Source organism: Culex pipiens, chromosome 2, assembly GCF_016801865.2.
Source record: "Culex pipiens pallens isolate TS chromosome 2, TS_CPP_V2, whole genome shotgun sequence".
Taxonomy (NCBI): domain Eukaryota; kingdom Metazoa; phylum Arthropoda; class Insecta; order Diptera; family Culicidae; genus Culex; species Culex pipiens.
The window spans coordinates 21,056,580-21,084,147 of NC_068938.1; the positions used below are offsets into that span (position 1 = coordinate 21,056,580).

Below are 27,568 nucleotides of genomic sequence, written 5' to 3' on the forward strand. Positions count from 1 at the left end.
CCCTGACTGATTAAAAAAATAATTTGGGTTGAATATTAAGTTTACTAACTACTTAGTATAAAAGTTTATATAACTCTTGAAATTCTATATAAAACTTATCTAAATTTAATTTTGCAAACTTTTAATTCAAATAAATGTCAATATATTACCATAGAATTGCTAAATAAACATTTTGGAGTGGGTATAACACCGTTTTGGGGGTATTTGTATCGCTAGAATAGATTTTTCGTTGGAATTTCGTACCAACCCGGAATTACGTCGTCGGAAAATCCGCCGGCATCCGAACCGGTCCACGATTCACAAGTCAACCTATGTAGAATCGGAAAGGGCATAAAATTTCCGATCTTTTGATACCCATACATCTAGGTTTTCTTTAAAACCTACGTTTTTAAATACCTGGGCAAAAAGTAAGTTTGATCCACGAGAACAAAAATTACGAAATTCCATACATTTTTGGCAGGTTGCTCAAACAAAACCATAACAACGTTTTTACCTAGGTATTTAAAAACGTAGGTTTTATAGAAAACCTGGATGTATGGGTATCAAAAGATCGGAAATTTTATGCCCTTTCCGATGCCAAATAGGTTGACTTGTGAATTGTGGACCGGTTCGGATGCCGGCGGATTTTCCGACGACGTAATTCCGGGTTGGTACGAAATTCCAACGAAAAATCTATTCTATCGATACAAATACCCCCAAAACGGTGTTATGCCCACTCCAAAATGTTTATTTAGCAATTCTATGGTAATATATTGACATTTATTTGAATTAAAAGTTTGCAAAATTAAGTTTTGATAAGTTTTATATAGAATTTCCAGAGTTATTTAAACTTTTACACTAAGTAGTTAGTAAACTTTATATTCAATCCAAATTATCTTTTTAATCAGTCAAGGATGCCTATTTGGAGTTGGGAGACTGGATTTATGGTGATTTGTCAACAAATAACATTATTTATGTTAATTTTTCGAAAGGTGTACAAACTTTTTTTGCACCTTTTTTATTTTCGTAATAGAATTTGTTATATAACTTTTTATATAATTCATCTTTTCATGAGTTTTTTGTAGCAAAATGTTTGGCATGAGTTTCTGAACAAAACGTAGTACTAGGTTCCTGTCAAACTTTAAATTTTTTACATGTTTCATCACAAAATGTGCATAGTGCCCAAGGGGTGTAAATACTTTTTTTACATACTGTAAGACGCAAAGTTCAAATGGTCCTAAAACAAAAAATCGAAATGGACAATAGGTCAAAATGACAAACGGTCAACCTGGGCGATCGAATGAACAAAATAATTTTAGTTTCGTTTGGAATATTCATGCTATCAAAATTATCAGTCATCAAATTCTAAATCAAAATTAAATTGTTAGTATTATCATGCAACTTTTTTTTTATTTTATTTTTTTTAAAGGAGAATAACAAAAGAATTCTGATTGTTTAAAAAATTAACTGATTTGAAGTTAAGTTAGTTGTATTAAATTGACACAAAAAGTTGACTTTTAGTGAGTTATAGAAAATTTTAAATTAAATTAACACAGTTGATGCCTACCATTTCAACGGCGTACATCAGCTCTTTCTGTTTGGCGAGTTCCTGGAGAACAAAATTGCGTTAAAAGAAGAGAAAACAAAAAAGGTTTTTAAATAATCCTATATTTTAACATCACAGACAAACATTTAACAAGTGTGGCATTTTTTTCTATTCTCTAAATTTTAACTTTAACTTTCGGTGAGAACAATGTGCTTGATTTCCTAACTCATTATTTTACAAAAACATAATGTTTCCTAAATTTCCCTAACCTAAAAATGGTTGTTAGTCACAAACGACACGGGACAACGTGGAGCTTTAAATAATACGGAGGTGAGGAAGGCAAAACTATTTTATACAAAACACAACACAACACAGTTGGGACACAGTTTTAACTAAAGGAGGTATTAGACTGACAAAAAGTGCGAGTTTGTTTGTTTGTTTATCATAGTCTAATACCTCCTTAAAGCTCTCAAATCTAATATCGCTCTAACTTTCACACACTCTCGTGAATCGCTAATCTCAACGGGGGGATTCCTGTCTAAAACAGGGAGTGAGACACAACACTACAGTTTGGCACGCAAACTCTAGCTAAGCCACAATTCGGGCAAAAGTACCTGTTCTTTCTGTAACAGTGCTTGCTGTCGTTTTAGCTCTTTCTCCTAAATTTACGGAATTTGAGTGTGGGATTTTGTTTGTTTGATATCGCCGATCCCAAATGAAAACATTTTTTTTTCGAGTTTGAATTTGAGTTTTGAAAAGAAAAGTAAATCAATTTAGGGTAAATTTTAACAAATTTTAAGCTTATTATAAAGTGAAGACTTACCTGTTGCTTCCGGGCAGCTTCTTCGGCTTTTTGGCGGGCGAGCTCTTCCTCTCGCTTTCGTTTAGCCTGAGTAAACAAAAAATATATGTTAAGTTTGTTTTTCAAATTCAAATCTTGCGGCTGTCCCACCAATTTAAATTTTTCTCAACTTGAATTGCTTGCATCCCTTCTAACAAATTTATATTGAGTAGTGAAGTTGAAAAATGTCCTACCATGCAAAACTATCAACTAATTTGTTCAAAAACTTTGAGGTTGTCCCACCACGTAACAAAATAAGACAACACTTGCTCAGCAGCAAACCTTTTAAATGAGATAAGAAGTGCACATTTCATTAAGTTCCACCTTGAAGATTCCATTAATCAACTCATTTCATAGTACACTTTCAGGCTGTCCCACCACGTAAAAAATGAGATAGTCCTAAACAATATTAATATTCTAATATTACGGAATCTGTGACAAAATTTGAACCAAGAATTCAATTTTAAGATTTCTGGACGTCCCACCTAGCAAAAAAAAACCGTCCCACCATTTCAACACAAACTATGTAAATTTGAAAAAAAACATGGTTTTGGTTGTCCTGAAAACTACCCTAGCCAATTTAATCTGATAATCTTGGCAGCAGGCCGTCCCACCACACCAGACGTTTAAAAAATTTGATAAACAAGCATTTTCACCTCACCATGTCTAACCTTCTTGAGGGGCGTTTTTAAAGATTGCAGGTTGTCCCACCTAAAAACTTCCTAACTAGATTTTTGGACTCCCGCCTTATTAACAATTCTGAGCGCTTTAGTCAGAAATAATATTTTATTATAAATTTCTCGCCATGCAATTCCTTTTCAAAGCTAAAAATCTAAGGACGTCCGTTCTGACCAGGCCGTCCCACCATTCTCAAACTGGATTAATCGAACTCACCTCCATCGCTTGCTGATTCTTCAGTTCCCGTTCCTTGCGCTGCTGTTCGAGCCGTTCGTTGCGCTCAATTTCCTTTGCCTGACGAGCCTGAAATTTAACCGTTCAGAAGTCTTTTCAACACACATATAAACAAGTTCCGTCCCACCTTCTCTTTGTTCTTGCTGATCTCGTCCTTGGCCATCTTCTTGGCGTCGCGCAGCGCCTGCTGCTGTTTGGCGATCTCGATGCGCTGCTCCACGCCGAGCGCCGTGTGGCGCGTGAACATCTTGAGCTCCTCGAGGCGGCGCGCCACCTCCACGTCGGTCATCTTGATGTACTCGCCGTCGGTGGCGTACGGTGGGGGCGCCGGCTGCAGGAACGTCCCGACGATCGCTTTCGCGGAGAAGCTAAAGTTGTCCCGGGTGAGGTCCTTGGGCTTGAACTGGTCCAGGTACTGGATTTGAAGGAAGGTGGATTAGTTTAAGAGGTCTTGCGTCAAGGGATTCCGGGGGAGGCAACTCACCAGCTGCACCTGGTTCATGCCCTTCATCTTGTTGAGGCTCTGCGGCGGGTAGTAAAACACGTCGCCCTTGATCTGGCCGTTCTTGGTGAGCCCGCGGATGACGGTTTCGCGGCGCCAGCCCTTCTCGAGCGGGACGCGCAGCTCCTTCACGTTGATCTGCTCCTCGCCCTCGGACTCGGACATGCCGGACTCGGCGACGCTCTCGGTGTCGGTGTTGGTGTTGGACGTACTCTCCATCGATTGACTAGCTTCGATCATTGCCTGGCGGAGTTTTTCCTGGGAAAGAGACGGTCAATCGGGATCTACAGAGTTGAGTACGGTTGCAGAACTTACAATTTCAGCTTCCTGGGTGAGCAGTTGCTGCGCCGTCAGCGGTTTCGAGCCGACGGCCCGGCTCTGCGCCAACAGGGACGCCACGGTGTTCTTCTTGGGTTTGGACACACCACGGCCGAGGTTGCGCGGTCGACCCTCCTTGAATTGGGCTGCAAAAGGGGGAGAGGAGATCAGTTAGTATAAACGGTCCAAGTAATTGGTGACTCCAAACGGTAAGAAACTCATGCCGAAACGAAAACGAACGAAATTTTGAAGATCTGTGAGTCACCAACCAAGAAATGGGACCGGGGAAAACAAGGACCGAACGGAGAGGGGACAAACGGAAAACTCAGGGTCAACAACCGCCACTTGATACTAACATCCGGAGAGGCCCGCGTAATCGTACTCCTCATAGTTGGAGATCTTCAACAGCTCGGACAGCGAGCTGTTCAGGCCCAGCTGGGCGGCGAGATGATTGTTGGCACCGCTTCCGTTACCACCGGCGGTCGTCGCAGCCGCCCCTCCGGAGGCAGAACTTCCGCCGGCCGGTTGAGTTCCGTTGCCGGCGTTGGCACCGCTGCCACTGCCGGCAGCCATCAGGAGCGAACTGATACTGCTGTTGTTGTTGGCCCCGGAAGCACTGCCAGCAGCGGCCGCCAGCGAAGACGCGGCGTCGGCCATTGCGGCCGCGGCCGCCGCAGACGAGCGGTTCTTATTGTTGGACTTGCGACGAGCTGTTGTGGATTATTCGTATTAAGGAAGAGAAAGAGAGAAAGAAGGTAGATATTGCTTATGGTGCCGACCTCTTTCGTCACTTCTCCACATTCTTTGCGGAGTTGGGGTTGCTTACGGGGATCGTGAGGTGGTTGGTGCCTAGCAGGATCGTGAATGGGGGTGGGAGGACACATGCAACATAACAAAGGAGGGCGAAACTACAAAGCGGCGGAGCAATTCGTCAAAGATTTTCAACTTACATCGTGGCGTATCGTTGCCACCGGAACCTCCGAGCGCGGCCGTGATCGTGCTCAAGCTCTGCAAGCTGTTGGCACTGGGCGTGGAGCCCGAACCGGCCGGGGAAGGTGCCGGCGAGGCGCGGCTATCCGACTTGGACGACTTCATGGACAGGTTGAGCGGTGCGTCGTCCTGGGCCTCGGCGGCCACGGCAGCTGCCGCCGCGGCCAGCGAATTCGCCATCGCCGACGAACCTTTTCCGCTGAGATTCAGTCCGGCCCAGTCATTGATCTGGTCGGCCATCGAGTCTTTTCCTGAAATGGAACATCGCATTAGTCTAGATCCAAACCTTCCTCCAATATCTCTTACCTTTTCCCGTGTTGTACACCCCGTTCGACGTGATCGTCGGAGGTAGCTTAATCACCTCGATTCGGTCGTTGTTACCACCACTTCCACTACCCGAAGTCAACGTTCCTCCACTCGTACCAGTCGTCCCCTGTCCGCCACTATAGTCATTCGGATCCATTCGTGCCCGCTTGGCCGTACTCATTCCATGCAGCTGAGCAAACAGCGAACTTTCCTCAATTGGAGCGGTCTTGTTCTTGTTCCGGTTACGACTACTTCCACCACCTCCACTATTTCCACTGTTGTTGCTGTTGTTCGAACCCTTGGGACCTCCGCCCACGATCGAGCTGGTGTACTTGATGATCTCCGTATCCGGCGGCAGCCGGACTCCAAGCAACGAAGACGGATCACTAAAATTAAATCAATCATTGAGAGACCAACCATACACTACAAACACCCAACACTCACTTCAATATCCCCGACGACATGTAGTCCTTGGCCTTGGCCGAACTCGCGGCCAGCGCGTTCATCGTGGCCGTCACGTTCTGCGGCGAGCTCAGATCCATGTTCCCGAACTGCGACAGCGTGTTCAGCGCGTTCATCGACGCGCTCAGCCCCAAATCCGCCGCCATGTTCTGACCAGCACCCTTCCCGTCCTTCCCGGACCTACCGCCGCCCATCCCCTGCAGGTGATTCCCACCCGACATGTTGCTGGCACTGATTGTGACACTCGGCGAGGGGCCTTGCGATTTGGACGAGTTGACCGACGGCGACGCCGAAGAGCCGCGCGTCATCGAGAGGATGTCGTTGGAGCTGCCTCCCGAGCTGCCGCGATTGCTTCCTCCGGAAGAGGACTTTGACTTGGATGAACCGCCTCCACCTCCGCCGCCGCCACCACCTCCTCCACTGTTGCCGGAAGGGCTTTGCTGGGCAGCGGCTGCCGCCGCCGTAATGGCCATCAGTTCTTTGTGCAGAGTGGCTTGGCTGTAGAGGGATTGCTTGTAGGCGGCCGCTGCCGCGGCTTGCGATACCGATGGGGAGGATGAGTTCTGCGAAAAAAGAGAAGCAATTTTGTTTGATTAGGATGGTTTTAAGAAGGTTAAAAAAAACTGGGTTTTCATTCTTTTCATTTGGGGCCAACCATTGACCATGTGGACAATTACTAACATAATTGATTCTTTAAAACATTAAATAATCTTTATAAACATTTAAATTGTATATGCAATTCAATTTTTTATCAATAACCTGAAAAAATACCATTGCTTATAAGCACAAAACTTTTAATCAACAGAAATTTTAACAGTTTTGCAATATAACAGCTGTTAACAGTAGTAGGCGAGACCAAACATAAAATTCATACAAGCCTAAATTTATATGTATTTTTTTTCTGAAAATACTAAATACACTCAAAAGACACATTAACACTCAAATGCTCGGGTAGCCATTTGACCCCTTTTTTTCTTAGAGATCTAGTAACTTTTGGTAGAATTGACCAATTTGAATGCTTCCGGTTGCAAATGATCCCGATTTGTCTATATTTTTAACTGTCAGACGGGGACAAATATGTTCCATTTTTTACCGAAGATATTCCGGATTTCGTTGGGTACCTTGGCTCTCCTATTCGGGTGTTTGGGATGATGTATTATAGAGCGTCCAATTTCCCGTCCCGGGAAAAAATTCCCAGGAATTCCCGGGATTTCCCGAAAAAACATATTTCTGTCGGTGCAAGTAGGCGTCCTGATTGAGGACCCAATCGTAGTAGACGTAATTGATGACGGAAAATAAAATTATCATTCTTGTTCAAACCACTGAGCTGAGTAGTTTACTTTTTACGAGCTCTACCACAATCTAAAAGGTTATTGGCCCAGATTCAAGAATTGAAAGAAGATGAATCCGCAAGTCAACGGTCAAGTTCCAGACAACCCTCAAGCCCCGCAGCAAGTTCCCCATCACTCAAACATGCTCAGTCTCCCGTCGATTGAGCGTTTAACCGGCCGGGACAATTGGTCGACGTGGAAATTCGCTGTTGAGACGTTCTTGGAACTGGAGGAGCTTTGGGAAGTTGTGAAGCCAACGTTGAACGCTGACGGAACCTTGCCACCGATTGACGAACGGAAGTGCCGCAAAGCGCGCGGCAAGATTATCCTACTACTAGACCCAACGGTCTATGTGCACGTGAAGGGCGTCAAGACAGCTCGTGAAGCCTGGTCGAAGCTGGAAGCGGCTTTCGAGGACGCGGGACTGATGCGGCGTGTTGGTCTTCTACGGAAGCTGATTACGATGACCCTCACGGCATGCGGTTCTATGGAGATCTACGTGAACGAAATCGTGTCCACCGCCCACCAGATCCGCGGCGTTGGATTTGATGTCAGCGAGGAATGGGTCGGAACTTTCCTACTCGCTGGTCTTCCGGAAGAGTACAAGCCGATGCTGATGGCCCTGGAAAATTCTGGTCTCGCCATTACCGGGGACAGCATCAAGACGAAGTTACTCCAGGAAATGCATTCGGTCCCGGAGAAGACTGCGTTCGTCGGACGAAAACCGTATCCGCCGAAGCAGAAGCCCAGCGCAGCCCAAGGACGGTCAGCTGAGCAACAACCAAAAGGACCGAAGTGCAAGCGTTGCCATCGACACGGACACGTTGCCAGGGACTGCCAATCAAGAACTGGTTCAGCCTTCGCAACGGTGTTGGCGACGAACGAAGGGTTTGAAGATGACAGCTGGATTTTTGATTCGGGAGCATCGGAGCATTTCACGAAGAATCGTAGCCTGCTGACTGGTGAACGGGCGGCGAGCGGTGTCGTTATGGCAGCTGACAAGCAACCGATGAACATCGTAGCCACTGGAACTGTCCAGCTCAAGCCGAAGTGTAACTCCGAAAGCCTGCCGATTGAAATCAACCACGTCAAGTTCATTCCATCGATGTCCAACAATCTCTTGTCGGTGAGTCAAATCGTTCGACGAGGTTTCGAGGTACGTTTTACCAACCGTGGCGTCAGAATCGAGGATGCGGATGGCGATCTCATCGCTACCGGCCGCCACGACGTGAAGAACGGGTTGTTCCAGTTCGAGGAAAAGGAGAGGGATGTTGCGTTGACCCTAGCAGCTTCACCACCAAGCATGGACGTCTGGCATCGAAGGATGGGACATCTCGGCAATTCAAGTTTGAAGATGCTGAGAAACGGCCTAGTCTCTGGAGTGCAGTTCAAGGACGCTGTTGCTGACAACTGCGTGGTGTGCGCTAAGGGTAAGCAAACCAGACTACCATTTCCGAAGAAAGGACACCGTGCCAACGATATCCTGGAACTCGTGCACACGGACATTTGCGGACCGATGGAGGAAACGTCAGTTGGCGGGAGCAGGTACTACGTGTCGTTCGTGGACGACAAAACGAGACGGATTGCAGTCTACTTCTTGGAGACGAAGTCCGAGTCTGAAGTTCTTCACGCGTTCGACGAGTTCCGCACTCTCGCTGAGAGACAAACCGGGCGGAAGCTGAAAGTACTCCGCAGCGATAACGGTAAGGAATTCGTTAACCGTTCCTTCCAGAAGCGTCTACGTGAACTCGGTATCAAGCACGAGACCACTGTAGAGTACACCCCGGAACAAAACGGTATGGCCGAGCGGGTCAACCGTACCTGTGTGGAGCGAGCACGCTGTATGCTATTCGAGGCGAAGCTACCGAAGTCATTTTGGGCGGAGGCGGTGTCAGCTGCGATTTATCTCATCAACCGTTCGCCCACCAAAGGTCACAACCTCACGCCGGAAGAAGCTTGGAGTGGACGCAAGCCTGACCTGTCGCATGTTCGAGTTTTCGGGATCAAGGCGATGGCACACATTCCAAAGCAGAAACGCAAGAAGTGGGACGAGAAATCGAAGGAGACCATCCTTGTCGGTTTCGACGAGCACACCAAGGGGTACCGTCTCTACGATCCTGTGAAGAAGAGCGTTTTCAAAAGCCGAGACGTGATCTTCGTTGGCGAAGCAGGACGACCAGAGACTATGAAACCAGCCGAAAGCAGCAACCCGAAGCGAGTGCGTACTTTCGTGAGTCTGGAGTTTGACAACATCTCGGAACCTGTAGCTGAACCTATCGTGCAGGAGATGCCACCTGCGGCTAACCCCGAGGTACCTGACGCTGAACGCGATGACGTCCCGGAGCAACCAGCTGCGTTGGCACATTCCGGACCGGAGGTCGTGCCACCTGCGACCGAGCCAGAGACGTCTGAAGATGAAGAGTCGGAGTCCGAAGCTGAATTTTTCTCGCAAGTTGAATCAAGCGTTGGCGAGAGCTCGGACGACAGTGACGTGACGATCTTGGCGCTCCCCCCGCGAAAAACTCTATATCCACCCGAGTCACAGGTGTTGAGGCGCAGCGGCAGGGAGCGCGCCGTCCCAGGCAAGTACAAAAATTATGTCCTTCCGAGCAAAGGCTTGCCGTCCCATCACTCCACAGATAACCCATCTTCTGACGATTTTGCGGAAGCCGGCCCCAGCAGCGTTAAACATGGACTCAAGGCAAGCAAGGGTGCTACTAAGAAGTCGACGGACCCTCGAACGGTGGCCGAGGCGCTGCGCAGCGACGAAGCTGATCTGTGGCGGACCGCCATGGGCGAAGAGCTCCAGGCGCTGATGGACAACAACACGTGGGAGCTGGTGCAGCTTCCTTCGGACAAGAAGGCGATCGGTTGCAAATGGTTGTTTAAAACCAAACGTGACGAGCACGGACGTGTAGTTCGTCACAAGGCACGGATCGTGGCTCAAGGATTTACGCAAAAATACGGCACGGACTACGATGAAGTTTTCGCACCTGTGGCGAAGCAGGTGACTTTCCGAGTGCTGCTAACCATTGCGAGCCGCAGGAACTCCGTTGTCAAGCATGTCGACGTTAAAACGGCTTATCTGAACGGCGAACTGGAGGAAACGATTTTCATGCGGCAACCCGAAGGTTACACCACCGGCGACGAACGGACCGTTTGTCGTTTGAGGAGGAGTCTATACGGTTTGAAGCAGTCCGCACGTGTTTGGAACCGTAAGGTGGACTCAACTTTCAAGTCGATCGGATTCCAGCAGTCGAAATCGGATCCTTGCCTATACATGCGGCGCCAGGATGATACGTTTGCGTACATTCTAATCTACGTCGATGACATGGTCATCGTCACGCAGACCGAGGAGGAGTTCAACGCCATCTTCGAGAGTCTGCAGCGGAATTTCACCGTAACCAACCTCGGTGATATACGACACTTTCTCGGAATGGAAGTCGAGAGAAGCGATGCCGGTTACAAGCTGAACCAAGCGACGTACATCCGGAAGCTGGTACAACGGTTTAATCTGGAGCAAGCGAAGCCGTCCAAGGTACCACTCGACCCCGGCTACCTGCAGCAGAAGGAGGAGGAGTGCAAGCCACTTCCCAACAACCAGGACTACCTCAGCTTGATTGGAGGTCTGCTGTACGTAGCGGTGCACACCAGGCCAGATATTGCAGTGAGCACGTCGATCTTGGCCCAGAAGTCCAGCAAGCCGAATCAACAGGACTGGAACGAAGCAAAGCGAGTTCTGCGCTATCTGGATTCGACGATCAATCACAAGCTCCAGCTGGGTGCCACGAACGAAGAATTGCAGATGTTCGTTGACGCAGATTGGGCTGGAAATTCACGGGACCGGAAGTCAAACTCTGGCGTACTGTTGCAGTTCGGAGGTGGACTTGTCGCATGGTGCACCAGGAAGCAAACCTGTGTGGCGCTGAGCTCAACCGAAGCAGAGTTCGTTGCCCTAGCTGAAGGATGTCAGGAGCTCATCTGGACTCGCAGATTGCTAGAAGAAGTTGGAAAGGCAGCTCTTGGACCAACCAGAGTGAACGAGGACAACCAGAGTTGCATCAAGTTGGTGGAAAGCGACAAGATCGTGCGCCGAAGCAAACACATCGAGACGCGATACTTTTTTGTTCGAGATCTGCAGGAGAAGGGAACGATAAGGTTGCAGTATTGCCCCACGGAGAACATGCTAGCTAATGTGATGACGAAGCCGCTTGCGAGGATCAAGTTGGAGAAGCTGCGTTCGGCGATTGGGATTCGACCGGATCAGTTCGAGGAGGAGTGTCGGTGCAAGTAGGCGTCCTGATTGAGGACCCAATCGTAGTAGACGTAATTGATGACGGAAAATAAAATTATCATTCTTGTTCAAACCACTGAGCTGAGTAGTTTACTTTTTACGAGCTCTACCACAATCTAAAAATTTCCCGTTTCCCGGGAAATTTGTAAATTTCCCGGGAATTCTCGAAATTCAAGCGGAAGCGAAAGCGGAACATTTTCTTAACTTTCTGGTACATTTTTTAAACTTTAAAAAAAATCAAAATAAAAAAAACATATTTTAATAAATTCAATTTACTGTTCTTATTGAATTTATCAGTTCGTCTAAAAATTTTATTTCAAGATTTATTTCAGATGTTAATAGGGATAGATCGTAGTAGTCGGGGCGTGCAGGCGCGTTCATTTTTCGAATTGTCACGTTTTTTCAAAAAATTCTTGTTCATTGAATATAAATATATTTTTTTTCAAATTCATAAGAAGAAATTGTTTGAAAAGTTATGGAATAAAAATGGCTTCAGTAGTGAAAGTTTCTTAAGCGGAACAATCCGAGAAGGAGCTCATTCTGGAAAAATCAGGGCCAAACGCCTGCGGAAGCTGGAAACCAGTTCTACGGTGACGGCGGCAGTCGTTACTGCGGTGGACCAGCTGGATTCTACATTCGGCATCGCAGGAGATTCCATGGAAGTGGAAAGGAAACGACCAAGTTTTGAAAGTGCTTCTGCAGATATTTTCTTGGACGACGTCGGTGGTTTGCGGATGCCGGATGTGGATGGCGTCAACAGCGTCAACTGCTGACCTAACTGGGGCTACGTGGCCTACGGAAGAGATTTATATCGGAGTTGGGAGCTGGTTGGATGATCCCAGAAATGAATTTGGTGAGAGCGTTCTAATTTCTTCCTTATTATATTATTGCATTTCAATTTTCAATTTACCAACGCTCACTACTTCATTCGTCGGTGAAGTATCCCATAAAACCCTTTCCCCTTCCAAATCCGGATATCTTGGAGGTCGTCTAAGTTCTTAGGCATCTCTATAGGATATCCAATCATCAAATCCCTCCCCACCTCCCCCGTTGATCGTGAGGAGTCGACCAAAAGGACAAATGAGTGGTGATGTGTCATTCGGCACATTCCTGACGCATTTATATTCCTTATCGGCGCCAACCTAGCTATTGCGAGCTTTATGCTCGGCTAGAGTACGGTCAACCAAGCTAAGCTAAGCTAAGATTTATTTCAGATGTTAATAATTTCTGAAGCATTCACAACTAGGTATAAATCTTGTACGATATTATGAATAAACTTACGATATTAAAAATAAACTATTAAAATTTTGGTAAGCTTTTTAAGCAAAAATTCTTGTTATATCATTTGAAAATAAGGTAACTCTTCCCGCCAAGATCAATTTTTTTTTTGTTTTGTTTCCCATTACCAAATTATTAAGTTAATTTGTTCAAAAAAAATCGAGAAATTACAGTCATAAGTTTAAAATATAAAGTGCACTTGAGCTACACTCAAAAAAATGAGTTCGCGTAAACGTGAACAGAGCTCATGCCAACGGGAACCAGGAAGAAAACTGTTTACTTTCATGGTGCAATGCACTATAAAAGTTGAACAGTTTTCTTCCTGGTTCCCGGTGGCATGAACTCTGTTCACGTTTACGCGAACTCATTTTTTTTTAGTGTACCAAGGGCGTTAAGTTTAAATCTGAAACTACTAAACAACTTTTTTTTCTATGAAAATTCTTTTAACCGAAGTCTTTTATTAGGCCGAATCATTAAAAAATCATTAAAAAACTACTTCAAAAAATGTAAACATATTTCAAATACTCGCTCCAAACATTTGAAAACTGTAAGTTGTAATTACATAAAAATGGTGTTTCGAGTGAATAGCAGATTTCTAAGGTAAATTCAATGCTTATATATCTATTCATGAGATTAATCCAGTAAGATTTGTTATGAATAAAATATTTGCCATGAAAAACATATACCTGGCTACTTCTTATCAATACAAAATACTAATCATTATATTTTGAACGAACGAATTTAGAAAATTTATATATTTTCCTGAAATTGTATGTTTTTTTACAAGCAGCCAAGGCATTAAGTGAACCTTACACTTACTTTGACCATTAGAATTGCTATTTAATACTATTTTGTTGCAAAATATTGACCAAAACCAGGATCAGAACAATTTTCGATTAATTTAGAATTTCCCGGGAATTCCCGGGAAATTTGTTGAATGTTTCCCGTTTCCCGGGAATTTTGTAACTCCGGGAAATTGGACGCTCTAATGTATTAGGATGATGCCTTGAAGTTGTGCATCACTTCCGGCATTGTTCTGTGGAAAAGTTTTTGTTATATTGACCAAAAACTCATATAAGAGGGACGAGGTACCCCAACGGAATCCGGAATAACTCCGGTAAAAATTGACCGTATTTGTCCCCCATCTGACAGTTACAAATATAGACAAATCTGGATCTTTTGCAACCGGAAGCATCCAAATTGGCCAATTCTGACCAATTCAGGTCCAACAACCCGAGGTCCAATCTTCAATGTCTCTTAGACAATTTTATAGCAAATTTTCTGAACTTCTAAAAAAAAATATTTTTAGAAATGGTCACTTATGGTCACTATTTTTAAAAATTTAAAAACTGCAAATATTTCGCTAAAATCAAACATTCGGTGGCTATATCTTGAAAACGGAGCCCTTTATTCAAACAATCTGCATGAAACTTCGATTTTTTCCAAAAATCACTATTTTTTCAAAAATTTATAGCTCGGCGGCAGATTTTTTGATTATGTTTCTCTATGGCTCAAAAGTTGCGGATTTTTGTCCCCTGAAACATATCAAAAAATCTCGAAAATCAAAACATATGTATTTTGGGAAATTGAGTTTTAGTAAAAAAAAAGTTGATTAAAAAATCTGCAAACATTTTTTTCCGTGTACCTATTTTTTTTTTTTCAAAAGTCCTTAACAATACCTACAACTTTGCCCAAGACACCAAATTGATCAGAAAATTCACTCAAAAGTTACAGCTGTTTGAATATTTACATACCATTTTTGTATGGACAGCAGCCAAAATTGTATGGAGACTTGTATGGATGAACCAATCACACAAAATAGTTTATTTGGTCATAGGGAAGGCCCCCACAAAGTTTGAGTCAAATAAAAAAATACAAATAAAATCCATATCCGGTTTTGGTAGAGAATTGCTCACATATCAAACTATAAACTGGAGCGTTTGGTACGGTATGTTCACGCATTCTTCCTCCCCTGTAGATTCTGTGAAATGTGATCCGTTCTCAGAATCCTCTCTGCGGTAAACACAACGTAGTAGGGCTGGCCACTTTAATTTTTGCAATGCATTTTCGGGTGTTCTCGGATGTACTGCAATTATTAATAATGACAAGAAAAGTGCTTGGGGCGTAATCTAATCACAAAACTTTCCAGCATGCTTTCATCGGACTGGCTGCGTTTGTGTTAGATTAGATTAGATTAGACAAAGTTTTCAAAACAATCAGCCATTTAAAAAATGTCAAGATGTTGTAACGAAGAACATGAACAACGGCAATTTGAAAGAAAACAATTATTGCAATCAATTATTGCATCAAAAAAATATGGATCAACAAATTATATTGTTTCATAAATTTCAAAATTTCAGCAGAATTTTTTTTCAAGGGGCCCCTTGACTTTGGTCAGAGCCGAGGGACATAAACTTTGAAAAATATTTGCAACGGCCTAATTTAAAAATCGACATTTTTTCCATGTAGCTATTTTTCTCAAAAGTTTTTGTATGGACAGCTGCCAAAATTGTATGGAGACTTGTATGAGTGAACCAATGACACAAAATAGCTTCTTTGGTCATAGGAAAGGCCCCCACAAGTTCAAATATTTGATTTAAATTATTCCAACACTATTTTGAGTAGTCAAAAATAGCATCAGTCATCATCAGGGATCCACGAGAGGAAATAACATAATTTCATGCAATTGATTCAATTGCACTCCGAATTCGCCCACAGGACTCGGAAAGTGCAAAATTCGATATCCCATGAAAACAAAAAAAAAATAAAAAAAAACTTTATTGATCTGCTCCCGATTTCCCCCATCACCTGAACCGCAGTAGCGGGAGCGAACACAGATAAATCACGATTTATTTCCCAAAAAGGGATTTTCTCTGTTCGTCCCTCCTCCCACACCAATTTTATGTGTCGATTATTTCTCCACCAGCATCGAGGTGTGACAGGTGTGTTTCGTGGCTGGAATTTCCAACAACCCACCCACCCACTTGAAAATCGCGCGACATCAAATTATAATGAGAATCGTGAAAAACACTCTCTCTCGCGCACATCCCGCCGCTCATGTTGGAATTTTTCAGGATGCTGGTTCTGGTGAGGGGGTGTAATTGGGGTGGGGGCGGAATTCGCGATTTCCCACCATTTGGGATTGCATTCATTTTTTAAACTTTGTGTTAAAACAAATCAAAACCAATGCAATTAATTTTGAGAGTTTTGTAATCTTTGAAACTATAAAGTAAGGGTAACCCTAATTCATTTAGGTCAAAAGCTATCGTTCCGACTTGCCAAACGGAAGCTGCTTTTCAATGCTCTCAAAATGAGTGGGCGTTTTCCGCCTCGTTCAGTAGACAGGTCGTGGATAGCGGTTAAAAAAAACTCCGGAAAATGTCCCCTCCCCCCAAGAATTTCCCTTTTTTTCTCTCACCTTATAGCCACCCACCGAGTTGGCCCCTCCGGCACCACCACCTCCACCGGCTCCTCCCGTACTGCTGGCGTTGCTGCTGTTGCTGTTACTGCTCCGGTCTCGCTTTTTGCCCTTGCCACCTCCTCCGCCCTTTCCGTTGGAACCGCCACCACCACCACCGCCAGCACCTCCTGCGCCACCACTTCCGGCGCCACCACCCGCTCCGGCACCGCCCATCGCACCGAGGCCTCCTAGACCCCCGGGGAAGGCACTGGCCAGGTCGGCCCCGTGCGGAAACGGCATCTGGCCGGCCATCCCCGACGCTTGCAGCCGGGCAAAGTAGTCCTGGGCCGCGAGCTGGGCCATTGACCACCAACCTGGAAGAGAATAGGAAAGTAATTGTTTTGATTAGTTTATGAATTTTCTAAGTTATATGACAAAAAAAAACAGAGGAAAAGAAGGAATCTCAAGAAGGTGGAGAATTATCTCTTAATTTCAACAAATTGATGGACACTATGAAACCATGCTTATTTTCAGAGAAGTTTTGGATAGCTTGCTTGTTAATATCGTTATAGACTCAAAAAGTTCAAAATCATCATTAGCATAATAATAAAAGCAAAAGTTTATTGAAATTTTTTTTAACGTCACCTAATATTAGACACTGCATGTAAAATTTTTCTTCACACAAAAAAAAAATTCAGCCGTTCAAACCCAGCACCAACCCATGGGGCTGGTGCCATAGCCCGCTCGGCTATCAGACCGATGAAGAGTGGTAAAGCAGGTATTAGACTATAGGAAACAAACAAACTCGTATTTTTTCGTGTTTGACAGTTGCCAAACTCGCAAACAAAACAAAAGGTATGTAGGCAAACTGTCAAAAAGTATGAGTTTGTTTGTTTGTTTGTCATAGTCTAATACCTGCTTAAGGATAAACGATATCAAAGGATACATACCTGATATTTCGGTTAGGTAAATTTCCCATACTATAGGGCTCTATGTTTCTGGTTGTAATATTACATAGAATTTCATTAAATAATGCTGGATTACTACTTTTTTGCTGTTTATTACCCTTACACCTATTTTTTTTATTTTTCCCGTTTTCAGTAGGTAATTTTTAACCCTCTACAACCTAACCCCGCCTTTAGACGGGCTTCGATTTAAAAAATCGACAAAAATCCATTTTTCAACCAATTTTTGATCTTTAAAAAGCATTGGAAAGAAGAAAATTTTGATTTTTGGGTTGAAAGTTTAACTTGTTTTATGTGACTTTGCCAATATTTTTAAAAATGTCTTTTTTAAGGGGTCAACTTTGGCTGTGTTTTTACTAACATTTCCTACATTTTCAGTAAAAAGAAGTATGCAGTAATTTTTCTAGTGTCCCAGACTATGTCTCTTTACATTTTTTACAATTTAAATGATGATGGTGCCATTCTAAAGCAGAAAATGTGAAAACAAGCAACAAATTTCAAAAGAGACTGTAAAAAAAGGAAAAAATTAGAAAGGCAAAATGTAATGATAGGAAATGATAGAATATGCCATATACTATCAAAAAAAAAAACATAAACTAAACAAGATAAATGCAAATTAAAATACTAAAAAAAACATAAAACAAGAGAAGTATAGTTTTTCGTAGAACAAAAGTTGCTAAAAATGACCTCCTGAACATGGGGAAAATAAAAAAACTTTGAAAAATAAATTTGGGGTTAACAACTTTTGATCTGAAGACCAAAATAAGACTTTTTTCTTTGAAATTTTCTTCATTCATTTTAAGTATTTAGCTTTTCATTTTTGATGGTAGTATGGTAGGCCTATTCTGCAAAATTAAATTATCTTTGGCTTATTTGCATTTATTATAAATTTTGATGGTCAACTTCTCGATTTTGTTTTTATATTTTTGCTTAGATTTAAACCGTTATCTTTTAAGATACAACAAAACGAGTCAACTCATTATCTGGAACAAAACAAATATAACTGCATACTTAGTTTGAAATTTGTTATGTTATGTTATGTAGGAGATATAAGTTTAAAAACCGCTAAATTGACACTTGAACATCTTTTTTTTTAAAACATTGACAAAGTCACTAGAAACTATTCATGAAATTCAAGAGTTTTTTTTTATAATTTTAAAAGTTCACATTTCAATGCATTTTTAAAATTGAAAATTGGTAAAAAATATTTTCTCACGAGTTTTTTTGGACGTCGGAAGTCAAAATAAAAATACAATTCAAGAATAATACGACTTCAACTTTTGCAGAAGCATTATAAGTGAAAAATCATTGGAAAATATTTCCAAGATTTGAATTTTAGGTCTTTTTTGTTTGAGTCATTTTTATTCAATAAAAATTCATTTAGAAAAAAAACTTCAAATTTTAAATGCAAATTTTACATTTGAGTTAAATTCGATCGGGCTACCTACGTTGGAGCCAGCCATAACAAAGTTTCAGTGCTCCGTATAATTTTCGAGATTTTCACGCCGCGGGTGAAGTGTTTCTTCGCGAACTTGCCGCCCGGAGATGCCCAAGCGTGGCGCTAGGCATGGCAACTCGAGTGCAGCACCGGGGACCTCGCGGAACCCGTCTCCTGGCCGGATTACTAAAAACAATCCGGCCAATAGTCAAATCAAGCCTTCCACCGCGGCGACAGCGTTGGAAGGCATTGACAAAACAAAGCTGCATCCACACTATCGCAGCCCGTACCAGCTACGTGTGAAAACAGCTAAGGCAGGCCGGCAGGCCTCCGGCGTCCCCTCCGTCACCCCCGTCCCCACACGCAACGAGTTCGAGCCGCTGAGTGGTGATGATGAGGACAATGAAGACGACTGCAGCACCAGCAGTAGTGACGACGACGACGACGATCCAGCACGCGGGTCGAAGAAAACAACCAACAGCAAAACTGCGGCGAAGGGAAGAAGACCTCCGCCGATATTTGTCGTCGACACATTAGCTGATCGTGTGGACGAGCTACTGGAGGGACAAATTTACTGTTTGAAGATTGGTAAGAGGAATGTACAAGTGATCACGTTGGAAAGGGCTAATTATGATAAAGTGTTGATGGTCCTCAAAACACACAACGTGAAGTACTTTACATTTGACCCGGCTGAAACAGTTCCGACAAAAATAGTTCTGCAAGGCTATATGGATCGGCCAGTGGACCAACTGGCTGGACACCTTGCCGACGCTAAAGTTCACCCCCGGGACATCAAGGTGCTCTCAAGAACAACCACGGTGACGGGTACCCACGTGCTGTACCTTCTCTACTTCGACCGTGGTACCGTCAAGCTTCAGGACCTCCGGCGGATAAAAACGTTGGATGGCTTCTGGGTGACTTGGAGGTACTTTTCTAAGAACTCGACGGACGCAGCCCAATGCCACCGTTGCCAGCAATTCGGCCACGGCTCAAGAAACTGCAACCTCCAACCGCGCTGCGTTAAGTGCGGTGAAATGCATTTCACGGAGAAGTGCAAACTTCCCCAGAAAGCAAGGCTGAGTGAAAGCGACGCTCAGCAGCAACGGTCTCGTGTCAAGTGCGCGAACTGCGATGGCAACCATACAGCAAACTTCCGCGGCTGTGCCGCGAGAAAGGCCTACCTCGAGGAGCAGGCTAAGAAGAAAAAGAAGCATCCAGCGACCCGGCCACCTCCGAGATCAAGACCAACCGTTCCTGCAGCTGGACAAGGCGCGGCTGACCGGAATATTCCAGCGTTTCCTCCCGGCTGGGGAGGTTCTTACGCAAGCGTGACCGCGGCGAGCGGTGGTACGGTTCCGGAACAAGCAGCGGTGTCCGGAGATGACCTCTTTACCCTGCCAGAGTTTTTCGCTCTCGCGGGGGAAATGTTAACCCGTTTTCGTGCCTGCCGTAACAAGGCAGAACAGTTCATGGCTCTGGGAGAGCTCATGATTAAATTCGTGTACAATGGATAAGCTGCCTCGTGCAGCGCTGTTCTTCGACGTCAAAAGACAAAATCATTCTGTGATCTAGCTTTAAGTTTTCCTCTTACTATCCCGTCTCTTTAGTAATTGTGTAGGTTTTTTTATTAGAACTTTTTCCTACCTTTGATTAGCCCTTTAGTAATGAACAATTGTGTCACTAGACAAATTATATCAACACATAGCTGAAAGGACCTCCAAAACTCTATTATGCTTAATAGTTAAACACATTGTAAATTGATTATCTACTGAATAAAAACTGAATTGAATTGAATTGAGTTAAATTCTGAAAGGATGCAACACAAATATTTAAAAGGTCTAAAATCATGCAAATGTTAGCGAAAAATTAACCAAAACTATCCTTGAACATATAAGAACATTGGTAAATTATGACTAAGTGCAAATTGTTAAGGTACTTAATTTCTCTGGTTTGTTTTTATTTGTAAACAAATACCTTTAACAATCTGGAAATTTTACCCTTTTTATAAGATATTCATAATTTAAAAAAATGATATGAAATTAAAGAAAGTGACTTCAAAATACTTGTTAAAGATTTTGTATTAAACAAACTGAAAATTAAATAAATAACATTAAAAGGTAATAAAAAATGTAAATGAAAAAAGAATAAAGCTGGAAATTTAACCAATTCGCCAGTTCACCATACAATTCAAAGAGATGGTAAATATGATTCATAAATTTCCATAGATAATGAAAACAAGCGTTGATATTGTGTCAGCAAAATGCTACAACTCACTTTACTACACCCTACTCCCGACAGTAAAACAGATGATTCTGCAAAGTACTCCAAACCTTGCTCATAAAACGTCGATTCACAACATGTACTTTTTTACAAATCATTGTTTATTTTTGTTTTTGGTGTAAAAATTCTCCGAGTAGCCCCCGACATCGTTTTTACTCCTTCATTCTCAATTCTAGAGTACTTTTTCAAAAGGTCCTATGCGCCAAAAGTAAACAAACTGAGTTATTCAATGCATGACGTTCTGCATATCCGAAACTACACTATCTTCAAACCCGATTTCTTCTAAGTATTTAATTTTTAAAATTATTAGCGAAATGCAAAATAACCTATGAGCATTCTCTTAAATTTTCAAACAAAATAATTTACGTCGTTTTACCTCTCAGTGTCCTATGTGCATTCAGTAAAATGATGCACATACCACAATAACAAATCGACCTATGTACAATTTTAAATATATTTTAATCATTATGCACATACGCTAATATAATAACGACGTATGTACACATTTTATTGAATAATTAGAAAGTTATGATAGATTTTTTTATATCCATATATCTTTTTAAAAATAATGTTTGTCTAGGATCCGGTTAACGTGTAGACGTCAGCTGTAAGAGAGTATGAAATGTTTCAATGCCTGACACAGCAAAAGAGAAGAGCGAAATTTAACTAATGAGCTCTCTCTCCCGAATCTGGCGGATACGACTCCAGCATGGCATACCAAAACAACTTATAAAACAGCATAAAATATGTTTTTTGTTTTGGTTGATAGGATCCCGGACAGATCATTGTTGTGAGATTTTCTGGTCTGTCTGAGTTTGAAAAGAAAAATGTCGGAGGGTTAAGGATTGCGGCAACAAAAAAAAAAAAATATGCGGTGTGCAAGAGTGCGAATATTTGTTTGGCCTTCCGGGTTGGTTTTGCCGGTACCCTGGTCATTATTTGGCTTTCCGGATGGGTTTTCTTGGTTCCGTGGCTATCTGGAAGGTGTTCCTGTGCAATAGGGAGGATGCTTTTTGGCCGCCCGGATAGATTTTGTCCGTTCCGTGGCCAATCCGGATGGCCAAAAAGCATCATCCCTCTTGCGCAGGGAAGCCTTTCGGATGGCCACGGTGGTGGTTTATTTCAGGCAGCTTTAACATGTTTGTCATTCGCTGCCTATGGATGGCCACGGAACCGCCAAAAAACATCGGGAAGGCCAGAAAACACCCCACCTTTTGGCCAGGGACGACTTCGGATGGCCATGGTACCGGTTAACACATTTCAGGAGGGAAATGTTATCCTGTTAAATTTAATAAACCTTAACCTTAAACTACTTTTTCATCACCCGCAGCACTGTTTTACGGTACCTGGTCCCCCGACAACGACCAACCAAGCGGCGGCGGACGTGGTCCGGAGGACGCTTCTAGAAACCATGGTCATGGTCTGTCAGAGAACCCCAAGACGAACGTCGAGTACATTAAGATTGCCGGAACCCGGGCGGATCGGCTATCAACAACTTCGCCAACGGCAAACTCATAATTACGCACGCAGATGCAGGTCGTCTGGGCCGCTTGGGACAACGTGTCCGAGAATCCAAAAATGCACGAGCTGCTGAGACTAGTGTTTCTGAGGCCACCGGAGCGGGCGGAAACAGAGGTTGCGGCGGTTGAGTTCCCGGTGCTTTTACGTCGAGGTGCGTTTGGTCATTGTTTCTTGAAGGGGGAAAAAATTACAAATTGCACTTAAGGAACTCTCGATTCAGGTGATTTCCGTACGACACAAAAATATCTGATCGCGCTGCAAGAGACGAATAGTTTCATGAAGAATTGATCACCAAGCGGATCCAGTCGGACAAACCGTACATTATTATGGGTTACAAAGGCTCTGCAGAAGCGCTTCGATAACGACGTGTTGTTCCTGACTACGCAGGGCATCGTCCAGCTGGAGCAGCGCCACCGTAACGGAATGCGCGGTCGCATGGCGGCCGTGCACGATCGGTCAGTACTACACCGTGGTTTTTCAGTTCCAGCATGGACACTACGACAAGTGCGTCGCGGCTTCGTCGTCGTGACGATCTTTTCTCACAGCCAGCCATAAACTACCTGGTTTTACGAAGAATTGGCTGCTAATCTGAGCGAACTTACCTCGCTGAAGAATCGCTTGTGACTCTTCGCGCTCGACAGGTCCTAATAGCTGCTCATCAGCCAGCTTAAGAACTACGTCACAACCAGATAAAGTCCATCTGTCTGTCTAAGAGCCCGAAAACCTGCAGTGGTTGATCTTTTCGGATGTTCCCATCTTGGATATTCCGCACGACTACCTTTCTACCTCTGTTATCGTGCAGTCTGCAATGCAATGCTGGATTACGTCCATTGGGCGTACTCGCCGTATGATTTGACCTGCCTGCAGCATCTGGAGCTGTCCGGCAAAGTCCCACTGATGAACTTCCAATTCTTGCTGCCAACAGCAATCCACAGCACAGCACGTTACAAGTGTTTTTCCTCTGTGCCTCTGTTTTTTTGTGACCAGAACGGCATCAAGTCGGCAACCTAACCGACCCGTTCATGGCCCTGGCAGTTTAGCGGCGTTCGATTCATACGAGCACTTTACCCAGTACTCGGAAAGGATCCTGGACTTGCTCGGGGACATGACTTCGAGGCGTTCGTTAACCCGAAGATGCTGGAGGTGGTAAATGCGCGCGATTCGGACCGCCGCATAAGCACCTCGATCAAAGCAATTGATTCCAGTTTTGTGCGACTTGCGCTCTTCAAATCCCAAGCTGACCTCACTCGTCGGCCAAGCAACAGCCGTAGAACCCGTTCGGAGATCCAACCACTGAGATCGGAATAATTCTTTGGCGAAGAGCAAGGTTCTCAGGGCAGCTCCTGAATCAACATCTTGCATCCTTCGTTACCGCAGGTTCAACCGATCGCTCACCCCCGATCCGTCGTTGTTCTCCCCGGAGTACATCGTCATCGACGGAGGTTACTCGACGCATCTGTCGAAGCAGGTTAGCCAGGACCATGCGGCCGATACAACGCGACCAACCCGAACGCGGTCACCGAAACACATCTGGACATCTTCAAAGCGGGTGCCGATTACATCGTGATGACGCTCTCGCGTTCCAGTCCGTTGTTTAATCGCCGGTGGAAGATGATCACGAACGTTTTTGGTTCCCTCACAAAGTATCGATCAAACAGAGAGCCGGCGTCGTCAATAGTGTCCTTCAGGTTGGCCTTGGTGATTACGTCGATCGGCATCAACCGCAGAATGTTGCAGCTCTTTTTCTTATTGGTTTCGGTCTTGTCCCGCCGAATCTTGTGCGCAGTTAGGTTAGGTAGAAAGCAGATATTTTTCATCCCGGTGTCCACCGACTCGAACCGGTCCTTTTTCTTCTCCGTTTGGTCGCTTTGGCTTGCTTTTCCACCAGCACCGAAATGTCTTCCTCGACCTCTTCTCACTCTGCCGCGCCTTCTTCGGTAGGTTGTTCCTTTGTTGTAGGCGGCGATTCGCCCCCCATCGTCGGCATATTCGTTCAGCAACCGGTACGCGTCCACGGTGCAGTCCCGCTCGCGGATGTTGTACATCACCAGGATCCGCGCTAGCCCGCCTCCAGGTAATCTGCCACTTTGGCATAAAAGTTGTGCGCATGCAGTGCTGCTGGGGGCTATCGGAACACCTGTTTATAAGTGTTAAATAATATGTTTACACTACTTGGGCCAAAAACTTTCAAAAACGAAAGATTAAAACATGTTGTATGTGCGCTCACAGCACGATAGGCGGATAAGATAATTTACCATGTCAAATTATCCTATGCGCCAATGTAAACAATAATGATTGTTTACATTGGCGCATTGGTTAATTTGGCATCGTAAATTATCCTACCCGCCACCCATCTGACAGAAGCTCATTGGTAAATAACGGCTTCTCTCTCCTCTCACGCGCTGGAAGCATTGAAATATTTCATGCTCTTCGTCAGCTGTTGCCTACACGTTGCGAGAGGGTTGGAAATACATTATTATCACAAAAATGTAGTTTTTTTTAAATCGAGATTTAAATTTTATTTGATAAAGTTTTATGAGCAATGCCACATAAATATAGTCCAATGCCAATGTCTTATGTGCAAAAATTGTTCTATGAAACGTGTCCTATGTGCACTCACAGGTTGTATGAACCAAATTGCGTCAGAACTAAGTGTAATCTTGTCTTTTATATAATCCCGAGATGTACACTTGAAAAGCATTACTCTAGACCCATTTGGGCGTTTTCAGAATCGAAAAATACCCAAACGTGTTTGAATGGGATTTAAAAATGTGCACCAAAACTTTATCATCAAATTTCTCAGATTGAGGTTTTTGCACATAGGACCTTTTGAAAAAGTACTCTAGAATTGTTGTAGTCGTTTTACGCTCACGCGTACGCTAGTGTTGGTGAAATGTTGATGTTTGCAAAAAAATCGACCACACCAACACATTCACAACTATTCAACTTGTCAACCGCGCGAGGCGTCATGCGGTTTGATTGATGGGGGGCAGAGAGCCGCTCTCTTCACTTGTTAGAACATTCTCTCGCAAGAGAGAAGCTTGCGATGTCACAAATACTAAAATGTTGAAGTATTTGTGAAAGCGCCACCCGCGAAAGTAGTGTGCGTGCAAGCGCAACAACAACAAAAGAATACTCGAGAGAAGAGCGGAGAGCGAGAATGCCGCACACGAAGAAGGCAAAAAACGTGCGTGCAGAGAGCGCGAGAGAACGGCATTCGATGTGTATTCTTTCGGCACAAAACAGAGAAAATCGCGGGTGCCTCGTTTGGGTGTACCGACGAGCGGGTGCCGGTGCAAGTGTGAACCGGTTCGAGTTGTGCTTGGTAGTATGCGTGGTCAATGTCCACGCTTGTTTTGGATGAACTGTTTGCTGAAGAGTGTCGATTGAGGCAGATATACACCAATGAAGGAACTCAATGAACACATTCTGGGAGCGCTTTTTGTGTTTACATTGGAGTATATGCGCAATACATAGACATAGAAGAGCAGAAGGCACATGTACATATGCAAAGCAAGCATAAATAAAGCCGATACTACTTTCGGTGATGCCGGCTGTATGTATACATAAACAGAGTACTTAAACCGGTTCTATGTAGACGTCTGGCGGCTCAATCATATTGTGTGCGAAGGAAGCCGATGACGATCGTTACAAAATATACGACCATCATCAAAGCCATTCACAAAATACATAAAAACAATCCGCTTGTCGAGACCATGTACAATAACAACAACAAGAAGCGTTACAATCACCATAGTAAATAGCACAAAGTACACACACAAAGTCCGTTGACGAGCCCTCAAAACAAAGTAGTAAAAGTAAAAAGAGAATAACAAAAACAACTACTAATACAACTCAAAATATGCAATTTTCAACAAAAAAAAATGAAAAAGCCGGCTTTTGAATGTTAATGTTAATCAACTGGTGCTGGTGGTTGTGGTACAAAAATACATAAACATCAAATTTCACGACGCTGCAATTTTACGTCGTACATAATATAAAACGATTGACAGACACATAAGTGCACACAGACACACATCAAAAGGGAGGGGGGGTCTCACGCAAATATGTTTGTTCATCAGAAAGCGAGTTATTTAAAGAGGCGAGTAAATTTTCAAACGTCCTTGAACTTGATTTTGCATCCATGTGTGAACGAATATCCTCAACAAAAGAGTGGAAGGAGGGGGGAGGATGAAATGATCGCATTGACCTCATTATTGTTAAATAGCCGGTGTGTGCATCGATATTATTATAATGCGCTGGGTGTGATGGTAAATCGCGGAAATATTTATGAGGATTCCTCGGCTGACTGGGGTGAAAACATGCAATTTATTTTGAGTGATGCAATTGAGCGTTTGATGAGAGGATTGCTAATTGATTTGAGAAGCCATTTTTTTCCAACTGCTTGAGCAAAAAAGGCAGAATCCCTTTACTGTTTAATTGAAAAATATTAAAAATCCAAAAATTGATCATGAATTTTTTTTATCGATCGCTATTCATTTTTCGGGTACAATTTGAGATTGTTTAAGTTAACAGCACCACCAACTAAAATTTTTAATTTCTTAAAATCTTACATTTTTTGAAAACTAATGATTGCAAAACAACAGAAATAATGTAAAATGCATCTTAAAACAGTCTCTACATTCAAATATTGAGACTATGATAAATAAGAGGAGTTCCCGTGGTCAGAATGAGCTCAAATTTGGAATTCTGAAGTTTTTTTTTTGAAAAGGTCCAATAAACCAAATTTTCAGTTTTTGATTTTTGTGTGTGTTTTAATACCCCTGACTCAATGCGCACCCAAAATTGGTTATTAGACCTTTAAAAAAAAACAGAAATTAGGCTAGTGATGGACCAATTTTTGATTTCAGGGGGCTCAACCCCGAGGAAGCCCGGTTTTGGACCACCCTATTCTCCATACATTTTTGAGGGCTGATCATACAAAATGGTTATGTAAATGTACGAAATTCTGTACCTTGAGAAGGAATTTTCCTATCGATTTGGTGTCTTCAATAAGGATGTAGGTTATGATTCAAAGTTTTCGGGGAAAAAGGCACACGGAAAAAAACTTAATATTTCATTCAACTTTATAAAATTGAATTCCCAAAATACGTATTTTCAAACGTCCGATTACAGTCAAGACTCGATTATCTGAAGTTTCGATTATCCGAAGGTTTGTATGGGACTTCGGATAATCAAATCATG

At 43.4% G+C, this 27,568-nt stretch overlaps 1 protein-coding gene across 10 annotated transcripts in view; it reads right to left on the minus strand.

Annotated features, from left to right (window-relative positions):
• The window catches only part of LOC120427862 (uncharacterized), a 131,272-nt gene that overhangs the window by 19,569 nt on the left and 84,135 nt on the right, over positions 1-27,568 (minus strand). For 7 of the 10 annotated variants that reach the window (XM_052707609.1, XM_052707610.1, XM_052707608.1 and 4 more), the window contains exons 4-15: positions 16,178-16,533; positions 5,839-6,419; positions 5,395-5,780; positions 5,049-5,339; positions 4,455-4,808; positions 4,096-4,244; positions 3,763-4,038; positions 3,406-3,693; positions 3,261-3,347; positions 2,349-2,414; positions 2,140-2,184; positions 1,547-1,588 (exon numbers count right to left, since the gene is read on the minus strand). In XM_052707609.1, the coding sequence (XP_052563569.1) occupies positions 1,547-1,588; positions 2,140-2,184; positions 2,349-2,414; positions 3,261-3,347; positions 3,406-3,693; positions 3,763-4,038; positions 4,096-4,244; positions 4,455-4,808; positions 5,049-5,339; positions 5,395-5,780; positions 5,839-6,419; positions 16,178-16,533 (2,921 nt within the window). The remainder of the gene's footprint in view (positions 1-1,546; positions 1,589-2,139; positions 2,185-2,348; positions 2,415-3,260; positions 3,348-3,405; positions 3,694-3,762; positions 4,039-4,095; positions 4,245-4,454; positions 4,809-5,048; positions 5,340-5,394; positions 5,781-5,838; positions 6,420-16,177; positions 16,534-27,568) is intronic. The other 3 variants (XM_052707614.1, XM_052707613.1, XM_052707615.1) reach the window with 3 other exon arrangements.